This window comes from Alnus glutinosa, chromosome 4 (genome assembly GCF_958979055.1).
Source record: "Alnus glutinosa chromosome 4, dhAlnGlut1.1, whole genome shotgun sequence".
NCBI lineage: Eukaryota > Viridiplantae > Streptophyta > Magnoliopsida > Fagales > Betulaceae > Alnus > Alnus glutinosa.
This window is the reverse complement of record NC_084889.1, coordinates 13,181,682-13,198,169: the sequence shown is the minus strand read 5'-3', so window position 1 is coordinate 13,198,169 and position 16,488 is coordinate 13,181,682. Positions and strand designations below refer to the sequence as shown.

Below are 16,488 nucleotides of genomic sequence, written 5' to 3'. Positions count from 1 at the left end.
TTGATAGAACTACAAACCTTAGGGACTAAATCATTCATTTTTCTTTAATTTTAAAATAAAAGTTACTAACATAGGATTCATTCATCTAATATGTCATTTATTTTTAATATTAAATTTATTTATTGTTATATATTATTAATAATTTTTTAGTATTAAATTCATTTATAAAACCTTCATTACCTTTCTAGTTCGATTGTTATATATTTGTATATATACTCTTGGATACTTTTTTAACGTTTATAGCATAATATTTTGAGTGTCAAGATTTTTATGCTTGTTTGCTAAACTCTGTTTTGCTAGCTGAAGTTTTTTCTCCTCTCCTTTTCTTCTTCTTCTTCTTCTTTTTTTTTTTTTTTTTTTTTTTTTTTTTTTTTTTTTATTGAATAAAAATGTATTAAGCAAAACTCAAATGGATAGCAGTAGGAAGGGGCCGGCTTGTAAGTGCCAGGCCCCAACAACAATCAAACATTACAACCAACCAGCTACAGCGGCAGCTAAAGTTACCTTTTATTTTAGGGATAATTGCACAATTAGTCTTAAGGTTGATCTAAATTACGAATCACTCCCTATGGTACAAAAAACTATTATACAGTCCTTGTGGTAAACTAAAATTACGAAACACTCCCTGAAGTCTTTTTCTGTCTACAAAGTTAACAAAAATCATTAGGTTGCCACGCCAGACCAATAAAAACGCGACTAGTGTCACTTATATATATATATTTAAAATTACAAACCTAAAATTTACTTTTTATTTTTTTTAAAAAAATAATAATAGTTTTGGATAAGGGTGGTTGTCGATTGGGCAGCCACCCCATTGGGGATGGCTAGGTCACCCCCTGTTAATGAAGGTGGCCGCGCACCACACTCAGGATCCTTTTAGGGTGACCTACGGGCCACTCTCAACCCCTGGTGGTTGCACGACCACCCCAGGCCCCTAGGAGTGGCCGCGTGCCACCCCTAGAGGTGGCCGGGGTGGCGTGGCCCGCAGGCCACCCTAGAGGAACATAGGAGGCCACCCCTTTCCAAAACCTAAGATATTTTTTTAAAAAAATAAATATAAAAAATAAATTTTAGGTTTTTAATTTTTAATATATTAATATATTTTTTTTATTAAAAGTGACACATATCACATTTTTATTGGTCTAACGTGACACTTAACAGTTTCTGTTAACTTTGTTGACGAAAAACAACTTCGGGGAGTGATTCGTAATTTTAGTTTACTACAAAGATCCTACAATAATTTTTTATACCACAAGAAATTATTCGTAATTTAAATCAACCCCATGGACCAATAGTGCAATTATCCCTTTACTTTATGTTAACACTACAGTTTGTGTGCACTTTCATTTCACAGTAGGACGTTTGGCGTATTGTGATTAGAAATTTGGTATCAACAGTTTTTGGCATTCAAGAAGTTCACTTCTTTTCAGCTTAGTGATCTAAGAGTGCGTTACAAGGACCAAAAGATAGCTTAGTAGAAAAGGATTGCTGTCTTCAAGTAATCACCTGTTAAGTAGAGCTCCTTAGAAGGCCCTAAGATATCTTGTATACTGACTATATTTTCTCTCTGCTTTTTCAGTGTACAACAATGGAGGAAGTACAGATTTGATCTCCAGGAAATCATTTGCTTGAACAGGTCATTATTTAGTCAAATTTGAAGCTACCTAGCACAATATTTCGTCCCTAAATCAACAAAAATTTAAGCAAACTATATACACTATAAATCATTAAGCGCTGGTGAATTTTGAAGTGGCTGAAGCTCTTGTTCTGGTACGATGGCACCTACAGGCTCATATGTACCATGCTCTGGTTTTCTCTCTCTCCAAATCAACCATGCCCCAGAAATTAATAGTCCAACAACCAGGGTAACCAAAACTCCAACAGCAACTTCCCAATAGTTTTGTTGCCACCATGTTCTGCAATTTATCCAGAGGATTCCAATTGTGAATATGAAAATAAAATGAAGCAGGAAAAAAACTGTTTCAAAGAAGTGGGGAAAAGAATCTCTTGCACTCCAGAAAGAATGCCAATAGGGTTGCAGATATTGATAGATTAGTAAAAGACTAGATATAAAAATAAATCATAAAATTAATATACATCAACAAACCACTCTTTAAGCTAGATCAGGGTGCTCGGTCTGGAGACGAATAAGTATACGGCATACACATGTTTATTTTTTATAAGGAACCACTCCTGATCCTAGACCAAGTCTCTCTCGTCTGTGTGTTAAGTAGAAGGCAATCCTGAAGATTTGCGTAGCCAAAATTGGGGTAAAAGACCCAAAAAAAATATAAAACTTACTGTTACGGGTACCATTCACAATCTCTAGACAGAACCTCTGAAATTTAGCCTTCCAGATTTCTTGAAAGAGCTCCAACCTACGCTAAAATGTCCAAGACTTGGGGCGAAACAGGCAGCTAGTATGCTAGATTGAAAGTACTTAGCCAGGGGGAGTCGAGACCGGCCAAGGGCAAAGGCCTAAAGTATTGAAAAGGCAAAGACCTCAAGAAGAAGCCAAGCCTGAGGCCTTTCATCGCAAATATTGATTGACTGGTAACCCCAATCTCCAAATTCAAGGACTGTCCTATATCACTCTCTCTCTCCCTCTTCTTCTCTATCATCGCAAACCCCAATCTCCAATCTTTGTTTCTTGCCTGATGAACTGACTTTGTTTAGAATAAAAAACTCACCATGCAAAGAATATTGCATTTTTTTTAATAAGAAATAGTATTGCATTGTTAAGGAAAAGGAAAGAAACACAAAAATAAATAAAAAAGCAGACAAGTCCATCTGTATTACTTTTACAGCATGACTTTCCTAGTAGAGGTCATGGAATAGGAGTAAGGCTGCAATTATATGGTCCATATAGTACTTAAAAGCATTCTTAGTAGCCTCATCAAAATAGTTTTTTGGTGAGCTAATTTGATAAAAACACTAAAAAACCACTCCCAGCAGCATCACCACTTTAACTAAAAAGTTTTAGTGAGCGAAAATACTTACCAATTTTAATGAGTAATATTCACTCACCAACTTTCACCAATTTTATTTCTTATTTCTCTCTCACATGATCACAGTACACTTTTTTCCATTATTTTCCCATTTTCTTCTCCCATCTCCCATCTCTCTCACACGATGATGTTTTTATTTCATGGATATGAAGGTTTCTTTGTCCCTGAAATAAACTTTGTAGTTCTTTCATTTATCTTTTCTTTCTTTCTTCCTTGAATTTGGTTAAGAAGTAAATAAAAACTTCTGCAAATTTCTTAGCAATGATCTAATCTCAAGATGAAGATGTATGGTAGCTTGTTGTATAAAAAGATTAAATAGAGAAAGAATAAATAAATCTAAAAAGTATCATTTAAATGAAATAGACTCAATAGTAATAGTGAATAATTAAAATGGTAAGGCTGCTGAGAGAATATTGAAAAAGTGACTCACCAGTATAGAGAAAAGTAATTTTTAGCTAATTTGGTGAGTAAAATTTGGCGAGGCTATTAAGAATGCTCTAAAGCAGCTATATCTCACCCCGAAGGATTTCCTAGGGTTTCAATTTGACCCTCCCCCCCCCCCCCCCCCCTAAAAAAAAAAAAGAAAGAAAGAATGATAAAGGCTTTGACAATGACATTTGTCTGATATTGCATATGCTGCATTTGGATGAAGGAACGAATTTTGATTTGAATATTTGTTTCAATTTGGTTGAATGAGATATGAAAAAACGCTCCTGATGTTAGCAAAGTTCCTAGATTGACAGGAGCCTTTTTTTCTATAAGAGCCTTATTAATATATTTAAAACAAAGGTGTTATTTAAGAACCATATGCCAAATGATTTCTCAAAGCAAAAGCTTCTATCTTTTTTACAATTTATTTCTATGTTACCGAACAATTCTACGCATTCATGTGTTGTTGACAATATTCAAGCATTTTATAGTAGTGACTACAGTCCAAATCCCTCTGTTCCAAATTCAGATCCAAGTGCAATATAAAAGATTTTGCTTCCAAAAGGGCTTTAATCAAAGACTCTAACCTCCATTTGCTAATAATAATAGAAAGATTACTGCTTTATTACACACGAATCTGGATCCAGTTATAAAGGATAGGCAGAAAGTGGAAAAGAAAAAAGACATGTATGTAAAGTGAGAAGAAAAAAATAACTAGAGAAAAGGAAAGAACATACGGCTTTACTGGAGGCTTGACGTTCAATTCAACAAGCTGATAGCTTCCAAATTTCTCAGGAAGCTGCATCCGATGTTCCCTTAAGCGCTGAATTATGCTCTGCACAAACATAAATATGCACTAGGTAAAGCACTAAGTTGATGGAATGGCTACAGTATCATATCCTTCAGCATCGTGAGTAGCATTACCATTGCTGTGGTATTAGATATGTAATCAGCGGATTCATCAGGGAGGATAGCCCATTTGATAAGGGAAACATTTTCTTTATGGGTGAAGTTCAATAAATGAACCTGAAATCAAAAAGTGGGCATTACCACTAGATTAAGTTAATTTGACTTAATACCTGCCAAAACAAAGAAACATTCAAAGATACTGGAACCCCGCAATAATGGCTGCAGACACAAAAGGTGAAACTAAGCTGCAATAGGTTTGGTTGGATTAAGTTGAGTGCCTATGTTCATGGCTATACCCCCAACTCCAATCCATTTATTTTAAATAAAAAGTTCAAACCACAGAAGATCAAGAAATGCAGAGCCAGCCTTTCCCTAGTACATTCAATTTATTTTCCACTAGTATATTCAACTTACTTTCCACATGTAAGTATAATATATATAATTTTTTTTTTTAATATTCAGTTATTTCAAAAAGAAACTCTTGATGGCATAGATACAAACTGATATTTGAGGCTCTCTTCAACTACATATCAACAACTGCTAAAAGAAGCGACCAAGAACAATTAGTTTGGGATTTTTAGAATTAAACTTAAACCACTAATAGATGAGTGGAACGGGTAACCAAGCAAACTCATATAAAAGCACTAGAAAAGTCCAATTTGAATTCCTAACCCTAAATTATACAGTATAAAGTTTCAAATAAGCGACTTCAAAAAAAAAAAAAAATTTCAAATAAGTGCTTCCAACATAGAAACATCTTCATTCGAAAAACTCAAACCATGCCTAAAGCAAGAATAGCTCAGCTATACCTGTGAAACTTTAACATCCAGCGCATGAGCGATAAACTCTGTAAGCTCCGTGAAATTTGGCTTCATATAAGAGTTGTTGATGCTAAGCTTCATATCAAATGTAATCAGTCCAATTTGAAATTCACCTACATATGAGATATGGTAAACATAACATCAGAGACAACAGTCTAAGTGGCAACATAAAAGCAAGTTGCGGCAGTGTAATAACGGCAAAAAATTTCAAAATCACATAAAACAAACTAAAAAGCGAATCTTGTTTATAATAACAGAAGAGAACAACAAACATTTCTTTTTTATAAGTAATAAAAATATATTAAAAAGAGAGTCAGGCACCTCTAAGTATACAGGTAATATACACAGGAACAACTAAACCAACCCAAAAAAGAAACCCAACAAACCTGCTAGACCCTAAAACCACATGAAGCACTCAACACTACATCATCTGAGCCTTGCATTTCCAACGCCGAGAAGGTGCGCTTACATCTCCATACTAATGGAGCTTTTCAAATTCAACAACTCCCTCCTACCTTTGGTCTTTTGGCGCGCAACTATTGTTTCCCAATAAAACTCCTCTTCAATGGCATCTAGAATTGCCAAGGACAGATCCTCGTCCTCATCACCATCCATCGCCCAATCCAAGGGCTTGTCGGGATGTAAAACACCCAAAGGGGTAAGGGGATTCTCCATCCTCCCCATTCCAAGAAGAGAACAACAAGCATACATTCAAGAGAATCTTCACTTCAATATTTTTAACAACAGAAGAGTCCATCTAATTTTAAGTTGCAAGAAATAAAAGCTCAACATATTGCAAATCATCGCAACAATTTTTTTTTTTATTTTTTTTTATTTTTTATTTTTAAGTGTAATATCATTAAAAGCGCAAAGCGCAACCTAGGTAAATTGGGAGTATACAAGAGAAACGCCTAAGAATGAGAGAAAAGTACAAGAAAATCATTAAAGCTAATCACTAAGGGAACTAAGAACACAGCTGTCCAAGAAAAAAGAGAATAAAAGAAAAAGGTTTTGAGCTCCTCTATCGTCCTTTCTTGGTCCTCGAAATTTCTATTATTTTGTTCCCTCCATAGGCACCACAAAAGGCAAGAATGCACCATCTTCCAAACAACAGCACTCCGAGAGCGTCCGCCCTTCCACCAGCAAGCGAATAAATCAACCACCCAATGAGGCATAACCCAAGACAACCCAAAGCGACTGAAAATAGCATTCCATAAGGCCCAGGCAACCTCACAATGGAGAAAAAGATGGTCCACAAACTCCTCATTCCTTTTGTACATACAACAGCTATCAACCACAATGACATAAATCTTCTTAAGATTGTCCATGGAAAGAATCTTCCCTAGAGCCACCGACCAAGCGAAAAAAAAACTACTTTCAAATGAACCTTGGTCCACCAAATACTCTTTCAGGGAAAAAGAACTTCACCTTTACAAGCAAGGACCCCTATATAAGGATCTAACATCAAACTTCCCTTTGTGAGAAGGGGCCCACCAAAGCTTGTCTTCTTTTTCCCTTCTCACTCTAATAGAATACAAAAAAGTGTAGAAGGTAGCCAAGACAATCACCTCCTAGTCATGAGCAGCTCGAATAAAGCTAACATCCCACTGAAGGGAACCACTAGCAAAGTCCAAATGAACTGCAACAAACGCATCCTTCTCATGAGCAATGCCATATAAAACCGGAAAGGCTTCCTTAAGGGTCATCTCCCCGCACCACACATCATCCTGGAATCTGATCTTGGACTCGTCTCCCAGCTCAAATATGGTATGGCTAACAAAAAAAAAAAAGACTCCACCCCCTCCTTATATTCTTCCATAGCTCCACCCTGTGAAATCCAAGGGGATCAATAGAGCACCACCAAGCCCACATTGCCAAATTTAGCATCCACAATAATTTTCCACCATGCATCTCTCTCATGCACATAATGCTACAACCACTTCCCTAAAAGGGCCCTCTTGAAGATCCTCTAGTTCCAAATTCTCAAACCTTCTTCAGAAATATGGAAGCAAACCTTGGACAAACTAATCTGGTGATATTTGAATTCTTCGCCTAACCCACCCCATAAAAAATCTAGATAGAGCTTTCTCTATTCGATTTGGCACACAGCAGGAGTGGGGAAAAGAGACAAGTACGTAGGAAGATTGGAAAGAGTTCTCTTTATAAAGGTAATCCTACCACCCTTAGATGTATACATGATACATCTGCTTCCAACTAGCCAACCACCACTCAATCTTTTCAACAACACCATCCCAAATAGACTTGGCCTTAAAACAGGCCCCCAGCGGGAGACCAAGGTACTTCAAGGGCAAAGAAGAAACCCCACAATCCAAAATGTCAGCTAGTCCATCCACATTATCCATACAACCCACTAGAACCAAAACAGACTCAGCCAAATTAACATTTACCAGAGGCAACTTCAAAGCATAAGAATAAAACACGCAAATAGCGAAGATGGCTAGGATTAGCCCCACAAAATACCAAAGTATCGTCCGCAAACAACAGGTGAAATATTTACCACCTCAAAGAACCTAGTTCCTACAAAGAACCCTAATAGAAAACCCTTGTCAACAGTAGCAGTGAGCATTTTACTTGGAGCCTCCATAAATTATAACAAACAGAAAAGGAGACAGAGGATCTCCCTGCCTTAGCTCATGAGAGCTACTGAAGAAGCCAAACAGTGTGTCATCACCAAAACGGAGAAGCGCACCGAAGAATGCAATGTACTATCCAAGAACACCATTTCTCCCCAAACCACACCTTCTCAACATATACAATAAGAATTCCCAATTGACGTGATCTTATGCCTTCTCAATATCTAGCTTGCAAAGCACCCCTAGTTCACCAGATTTGATTCAACTATCCAAACACTCATTTGATATAAGAACTGAATCAAAGATTTGCCTACCTTTCACAAAAGCATTCTGAGGTTTTGAGATAACCTTCCCCACAACCCTTCTCAGTCTACTCACAAGAACTTTAGCAATGATTTTGTAAACTTTACTGACAAGACTAATAGACTGAAAATCTCTAAGATCCATCGCCCCAAACTTCGTCGGGATTAGAGCAATAAAATTGGCATTAAGGCTTTTAACAAACTTACTATGAGCATAAAAGTCTTGGGGAACCCCCATGATATTAGTTTTGATCACCTCCCAGTAGTCTTGGAAGAAAGCCATGGAGAATCCATCAAGACCTGGAGCCTTATATTTGTTCATGCCTTTCATCAACTCTAAAACCTCCATCTCCTTAAAAGGAAGCTCTAACGAAGAGGCCTCCACCACATCCAAAGAGTCGAACGCAAGGTCATCCAGCCTAGGCTACCAACTATACGGTTCTGCAAATAAGGTCTCATAGAACTGAGCAGCATAATCCCTAATAACTGATTGATCAGAAGAAACTGAGTTGTTTACAAAAAGTGACTCTATGGAGTTGAATCTTCTATTCGAGTTGGCTACCCGAAAAATAAATAAATAAATTGTGCATTTGTCACCCTCTTTATGCCAAAAAAACCCTTGACTTTTGTTTCCAACTAATCTCCTTTTTAAGAGTAGTTTTTTCCAGCTCACTAATTATGATATCCCACATCGCCTGGGTATGGGAATGGGGATGTGCTTATATGTATATTCGCACCGTTTTTAACACGACATATTTTAAAGTCGTGATAGTCATGAACCTATCAGAACTCCGCAATTAAATGTGCTTCTGTAAAAGTAGTACCATGATAGGTGATCTCCTTGGAAGTTTGATTCGGGGAAGCCAAAACCAGACAATAGTGTCATTGGGGTGAGTCGTTACAAATAGCATCAGAGCCATTGTCCAGCCTGAGATGGTGGAAGCATGCACAAACCCATCAGGGTCGCCAGTGGGCACTCGCTGGGACCCCAAGAATGAGGTGATCCCATGAGGGTCGCCAGCAGGGACGCTGAGTCCCAAGAGGGAGTGATTGTAACATCTCACATCGCCTAGGTATGAGAATAGGGATGTGCTTTATACGTATATTCGCACCCTTCTTGACACAACGCTTTTTAAAGTCATAATAGCCATGAACCTATCAGAACTCCGCAGTTAAGCGTTCTTCTACGTGAGCAGTACCAAGATGGGTGACCTCCTGAAAAGTTTGATTCGGGAGGGGCCAAAGCCGGACAATATTGTGTCATTGGGATGAGTCGCTACACTAATGACCAAACCTTTCCTCACCTCTTCAGGAACTAACCCTCGCTCTTCCTCCAATCTTTCAAGAGCACTCAATCCATCCAAGAGAGCTTTTTTAAGGAACTCCACATTAGCAGACACTTGCTAGTTCCACCTCTTTAGATCAACCTTTAAAGCCTTAGGCTTTTGAGCGAAGATGAAACTAGGAGAGCCTTAAAAGCGATAAGACAACCACCAATGCCTCACCCTATCCACAAACCCATCAACCTTTAACCACACATTCTCAAACTTGAACGGTCTTATACCCCCTTTAATACCGTCACAATCAAAGAGAATGAGGAAGTGATAAGAGCACAATCTATGTAACATGTTCTAGAACAGACCAAGATACTTAACTTCCCAACTCGGAGAAACAAGAAATCTATCAATTCAAGACCAAGAGGAATGTTCCCAATTATTAGACCAAACCTTGCTTTGAAATAAAGTCCGAGAACTCCATCATCGTGCTGTTGTTGGTGCAAAAACGAGCTTCCCCCAATCTTTCATTAGGAAAATGAGTGACATTGAAATCACCACTAATGCACCAAGGCAAATCCCACCAAGTAATAAGGCCAGCCATCTCCTCCCAAAGAGACCTTCTAATACTATCATTATTAGGTCTGAAGTGCGAAGGCCCAAGAAAAGTCATCATCTACACTTTTGAAAGAGCATGCAACAACAAACTTCCCCACATGCACTTCTATCTTTTCTACAACCCTCATGTCCCACATAAGCAAGATACCACTAGAAGCCCCTCTAGAAGCTTAGATAACACCAATCAACAAAGTGACATCCCCACAAACTTCTCACAATGTTGCTAGAAATAAGCTCCAATTTGGTTTCCTAGAAGCAAATAATGTTCGCCTTCCACTACCTAACGAGATTTCTAACTCTCAATAGCTTGCCGACCTCATTTAACCCTCTCACGTTCCACAAAAGCAATTTAGGCTTCATAAAAACCTCTTTGCACCCTCCCTTTGCTCCTACCACGAGAAACGTTGCCACTGTGTGCATCATAATTAATAGAACAAAACAAACTATTTAGTTCCCTCATACCTTTTTTGCCCACGTTCGAGCAAGGACCAGCTCCGTGCTCATCATTGCTTGCTAAAATGTCCTCAAACAAGGCCAATAGATTCCCTTCAAAACCATCACATGAAAGCCCCACAAAGTGACTAAACTCCTTAACCAATTGCAAGGCCCAGTCTAAAGACCGCTTCCTAGTCTTGCCCCTATTCTCAACTGCTGGACAGCAGGACAACGGAGTAGGCTCCTCCTCCGAAAACAACTCCAACTCCAAACAATTCCTGATAGCATAGGCATCAGACACTTGCCCAGCATCTCCCCCTTGCCCCAAATCCAACAAAGCATTAGGCTTGGGATGAAGAGCCTCAAGAACAGAAAAATCCAGCAAATCATTCAGCTTGGAAGAAGTGTGAGCAACCAATGACTGAAAAGAACCAGCCACCAGAGAAGCCTCCGGAAGACTTTGTGATCCATGGGCAGAGGCACCTATGCTCGACCTTCCTTCCACCACCGTCCGAGGAGGCTGCTCGACACATGGCATAGAACCAACGGAAGAGGCAACTGTAGAATCCATCCCAGCCCAAACAATCAAAGAACCACCAGAATCACCCGAATCATCCCCCAGAAGCGTCATCGGCAATTCTGAAGCCAGGACCAGCTCCGGCCAAGGTTAAAACTCAACCGAAGGACCCCTCAAAGTGCTGAGCGGGATAGAACCTTCCACACCAAGCTGACTGGAATCTGGAGAAAGAGGAGGGTAGGCCTTATCAGCAGGATCTGAACGCAAATCCAGCTTCAGACCCAACGATGAACCCAGCAACTCTGAAACCAAGACCAGCTCCGGCTGAGGATGAGAGTTGATAAACGGACCTTTATAGGAACTCAGCAGGAATGAATCACCGGGAATGGGAGTCGAGATGGTTGCTCAAGGTTGCGAGATCGCTATTAAAACACCAACAGAGGTGGATGCCACTAGATCATCGTGCGGACCCATACCCATGGCCTGCTTCAGATCCACACCCAACTTCTTCGATAAAGAGGATCCGAGTCCCTTGAGTTTAGACTGACCCATAATCCACTTACCCAAAATGGGTTTGGGCGTAGGGCTCACAAAGACCAACTTGGCCTTCCCTTTATCGCTACGGCCTAGGACTTCAACCTGGCCCAAGACCCTTTGTTGGCCTTCCTTTTTATCTTTAGAAGGTACAACCGCAGCACTGGGCTTACGTTCACAAGGGGCTACAAAAGGGGGTTTAGGCGCTGGACCCAAAAGCCCACACACACAAGGATTCAGACCTGAGTCCAGCCACTTCTAACACCTCTCCACGTCCACTTTCAGGCGAGCTAATGTGTTGATGAAGGAATGCCTTTCTAGACTTTCACCAAAATGGGAAAAATCTTCACCATCATTAGACGCTAAGTCAGAACCAGCGTGCCCCATCACCTTCATAGCAGGCTTTTTGAGTCCATCCTTCAACGCAGAAATCTTCACAGGAGCTCTCCGCTTCTTCTCCGTCAACATCACCAGTTCCTTCAATCCCTTAAACGTTGGTCTCGTCTTCAACGTCACAGGCTCTGTTTCCTTCGTCAAGTGCATCATCATCACCTCTACAAACGACCTCCATCGTGGAGGCTCTGGCTCCTTCGCCATGTGCATCAACACCTCCGCTGTGGATATTGATACCGGCTTCAATTTACTCTTTCCTCCGCCATTGATGGACTGAACATGCTTCACCACAACTCACAGCTCCAAGACAAAGGACTTCCAACCTTCACCTTTTCTGCCTTCCGGTACTAAAATAAGCCCCCTCCTACCAACCCCGTATTCCTCCACAACAAGAAAATGCCCATGCTTATTAGCACACCGTTGAAAAAAAATCCCACGAAAGCCAGCTCGGGACCTTTTCCAGAATTCCGGCGAATTCCTCGCTAACAACAATTCCTCAACCATATCTAACAACCAGCAGCTATCGTTCCTGCCCAGAAAAATGGAGCAGGTGATCCCCCTTCATTTCTCACAAATCCTCAGTCCTGTTGAACCACCCTCCACCACCAACTCAAAGAGTTTGCATTCCAAGGAACACCACCTTAGGAACCCCATGAGAGAGACAATAGTAGAAAACAAGACAGGGCAGATGAGGGACATTGAGACGAGCCCTCACGCGCCGCTGAGAGAGAGAGAGAGAGAGAGAGAGAGAGAGAGAGAGAGAGTTCTTCGTCAAAAAAGAAAAAAATTAATCTTAGTTTGATAATCAGAATACTTCATTAAAAACAAATTATATTGCAAAGATCCTCTTACAGAGACAAATAGAGCTTGATAAGGTATCAACTAAAACATCTTGCACATATATTAACTATCATTGTATCTGGAGGGAAAAAGGAAAAGAAGGAACAACTTCTAGATACTTGCACAGAAAGGAGGACATAAAGAAATAATTAAGGATGCATGTCTGAATTTGAAAAGGCAGAATAAAAAGGTATGTGCATGCTTGAAACTTACAATACCTGGAAAAAAAGTATGAGGCAATCCATCTGGGGCTATGTTAGGAGGCAATCCCACTGGAGCTACGGTAGGAGGAATTCCTACATTTGTATTATGGCTATGGAAAGCCAAAGGAGGTGGGGCAGGAGGATCAAGGTAATGCAAAGTCTTCCATAGTTCAGAACAATTAGTTTTCCAGAAGCCAATCTTATCGTTCTCCCGATCATAAGTCACAAGGGTATTACGAACAATAATCCCTGTCACAAATCAAGAAAAATTAACAGAGATAGTAGAGATACCCTTTGTGTGGAGAGAGAGGAAATTATTGTTTGACTTCACATTGGTCTGCACAAGCTGGTTTGAGCATAATGTGACTTTTGGTCAAAACAAATGTGAGAACTAATTGCAAAATAAGATAAAAGATTAAATGTACCTCCTAAAAGAGTAGTCGGATCATCTCCATTTTGAAAAATTCCTAGGCAATATGCACCCCTAGCCTTTGTATGCTTTAATACACACCATGAAGAAAAAGAAGGAAAGAACAAACAGAGTAAATATACATCATTGTGTGCTTAACAACATTTGAAACAATAATAGATTATAAAAAAACATCCATTGTTCTCCCCACAGGAGACAAAACTCAAGGAGAGTAACTAATCAACTTACCCGGAACAAGTAGTTCTCTGGAGACAGTGACAACTTTTGTCCATTGTTGAATACCATATCAACCTGAGGAAAAGCTTTCGATAGTTGGGAAACATCCCTAAGCAAAATGCAAGTAACAATTTTCAGACGTAATTTCAGGGCAACCGATCAAGCAACAGGTGCTTAAACTCAACTTATGTATGTATAGTGTTAGCAGTACCTTCCAGCACCAGAAAAACAAAAATCATTAAAATTTGGATCTGGACCATGGATTTGTTTGAGGGAACCAGTTTTCTTCATCACCTGTGTATCACATATAATTCTCATCAACTAAGTATCATTACAATAGTATGCAAAAAGTACAGTTGAAGGAGCTAAAGAAACAAGAATTTTGGGTCAGGTAAGCTAAAACTGAAAGCCAATTAGCAACACACAGGAATACTTGGAGTAACTGGTTTTAGTCAATGACAGTAATACAAGAATTTGGCGTTAGATCACAGCACACAACAGCTTGTAGCTGTTAAAAGGTATCTTCCTCAGTAGAGCACTTCACAGCATCAACAGTTATGGTACGGAAAAGCAAACTTTATTTTCTACAGAAAAAGTGTCGGAATTCTTATAATTCAAATTTGAAGTAACCTGTATCAATACTCTGTTCCGTACACATATTCGTGTTCTACATTGTAGAAAATAGTAATTTCTTGTGCCTGTTTGGTCTTCTAACTAACTTGTGTATAAGGTTACCTATATATAAGAAACTCATTAGACACGCCATTAGTCCCTTAAGGCTTATCTAGCATTGCTGGCTAGCAATTGTACTTTTGAGCATCAGACATAAAAGCCAAATATTTAGATGAAGTAAAGAAAGACGACTCATTAAATCCTGAAATTGAGACTTTTACATCCTTACTCTTTCCTTTTTCTCCTTTTCTTTGCCAGGCAAATGAATTTGACTATAAAAGTAAATGCACTATAAGAGAGGATGAAACCCAAAGCCATAAAGTCTTACAGCATTCTTAAATGCAAGAAAAGCTTCTTTTGGAAGGTAAGCATATGTTGTTCCACTATCCAGGACTGTTCCATGCTTTCCATCAAAGATCCTTGGGCTTAACTTCAATGGCTTCCCAGCAACATGTATTGCTTTCAACTCGATATTGTAATATGGACTGTTGAAATCCCAATACTAAAGCATACGTGTGAGATGCACAAAGGGATTCTAACTATAAACAATCTACACTTATGATGTTTCTAAAAGTATTTCACCTGCGAAAAGGGTCTGAATGGGTAAATACCATATCAGGGGGAGAAGAAATACCACCAAGAATCATGGCACCCCCGCCTACACCCATCCCACCATAACATAATGAAAATGAGTCACTAATAACACCCTTGTCGACAAGTTGATCCATCACACTAAGCCGACCACGACCCAAACCTATTATGCCATCGGCGCGTTGGGTGAAAAGATCACCAGTTTCCCTGTTTTCACAACCAAAAACAGCATGCTGGGGCACAAGTTCACTTTCATTGCCAAAGGAAATGATGTCCTCACCAAGCACGCCACTGCTAGAGCTCATCTCAGCATATCGTCTCTCGTAAGTGCATTGACGTTCAGCACTGTCACAGTTACAACTAACACTGCACTTTATTGGTTTATATGTGCTAGACAACTCTGGTTGGAACCTCGGATCCTGGATGACAACAACATAGTATTAGCTTCAATCAATCTTCCACTAAATTTCGCAAACAAGATATCAATTAAACAATAATTCACTGAATTGAGAAAAATAAGAAGTCTGTCCACAGCATCAGCGACCATCCATTTCCAAAGCTTATTTCAAAGTCTACAGGCAATCAAAACACAAAGAAAACACTAAAATTGTCAATTTTGATTTATTTTTGTTCTTTTCTTTTGCTGCCATTCTCAGCAACCAACAGCCTTCACATGAAACTTGAACCATTTTATCATGTACTAATTAGTATATGCTGATAATTATGGGATAAAGGCATTCCTAAGCCACGCGCAGAGATCCTGATTCGCGTATACAAGGAATAAGATATTGCTTATACGAGGAAATAAAATAAAGAAATAAAGAAAGATCATTCTGGTGGATAATCATAAATTGCAAGCTAGCCAAACAAAATTACAAGCCCCAGATAACAAAGAAAGTAATTGTCATCAATAACTAAAACGAACAGCATCAACAGCAAAACCAAACCTGATGCAACCCACAGTGTTCACAGTCAGAGCACGGAACGTACGTCACAGTGCTTCCCGTATCCACAATAAGCGCGAATTGCTGTGGAGGCGTCCCAATCCACAGCCGCGTCGTATAGTAACTACAAAACCAAAACCCAAAAATCTCAACGACAACACCAAATTAACAACGAAATATTACGTATTAGAAGGCAATAAAATTCAATCAAGAAAAAGATTGAGAGAGTTAGAGAGAACCCGTTGGAGAGGAGATCATCGTAGAGTCTCATGCGCGCGCTGGGGGGGGCGGAATTCTGGAGATTCCGGCGGCGATTATGATGAGAATGGGATAGATTAGGGGAAGAGAGATAGAGAGGAAGAATCATGGGCCTGAGGGAATGATCGGAGGAGTGAGGGACGAGGTGGAGGGCCGAGGAGAGTCCGATTAGGGACGAATAGACGAGAAGCGCATAGGCTAGAAGGTGAGCCATGGCTAGAGAGAGAGAGAGAGATGACGGAGAAGAAGGAAAGATGGTTTAGAAGAGAAAGTCCCCTGTTGGCGTTAATTCTAACCGAGCCGTCCCATGGTAATTTTTTTAAGTCAACGGATAATTAATAATTTTGTAGGCTAATTTCACAATAAATATTGAATTCATTTTTGTAATTTTTGTCATGAAATTCAATTTGATTGGAGTCATTGGACCAAACTCATTGTTGAGCGTCTGGTAATTCACTTTTTTTTTTTTTTTTATCTTTTCTTTTTCTTTTTTCTAACAA

At 39.4% G+C, this 16,488-nt stretch overlaps 1 protein-coding gene across 1 annotated transcript; it reads right to left on the bottom strand.

Moving 5' to 3' along the window:
* Window positions 1-1,475: 1,475 nt before the first annotated feature.
* LOC133865825 (aspartic proteinase 36-like) lies at window positions 1,476-16,271 on the bottom strand. Its single transcript, XM_062302312.1, has 12 exons — window positions 15,970-16,271; window positions 15,734-15,854; window positions 14,778-15,205; window positions 14,524-14,680; window positions 13,735-13,817; window positions 13,536-13,632; window positions 13,303-13,375; window positions 12,893-13,126; window positions 5,156-5,280; window positions 4,362-4,463; window positions 4,175-4,272; window positions 1,476-1,916 (listed from the first exon to the last, which is right to left on the bottom strand). The coding sequence occupies exons 1-12, from the start codon at window positions 16,200-16,202 to the stop codon at window positions 1,718-1,720; spliced, it is 1,950 nt and encodes a 649-aa protein (XP_062158296.1). The 5' UTR covers window positions 16,203-16,271; the 3' UTR covers window positions 1,476-1,717.
* Between the last annotated feature and the right edge of the window lie 217 nt (window positions 16,272-16,488).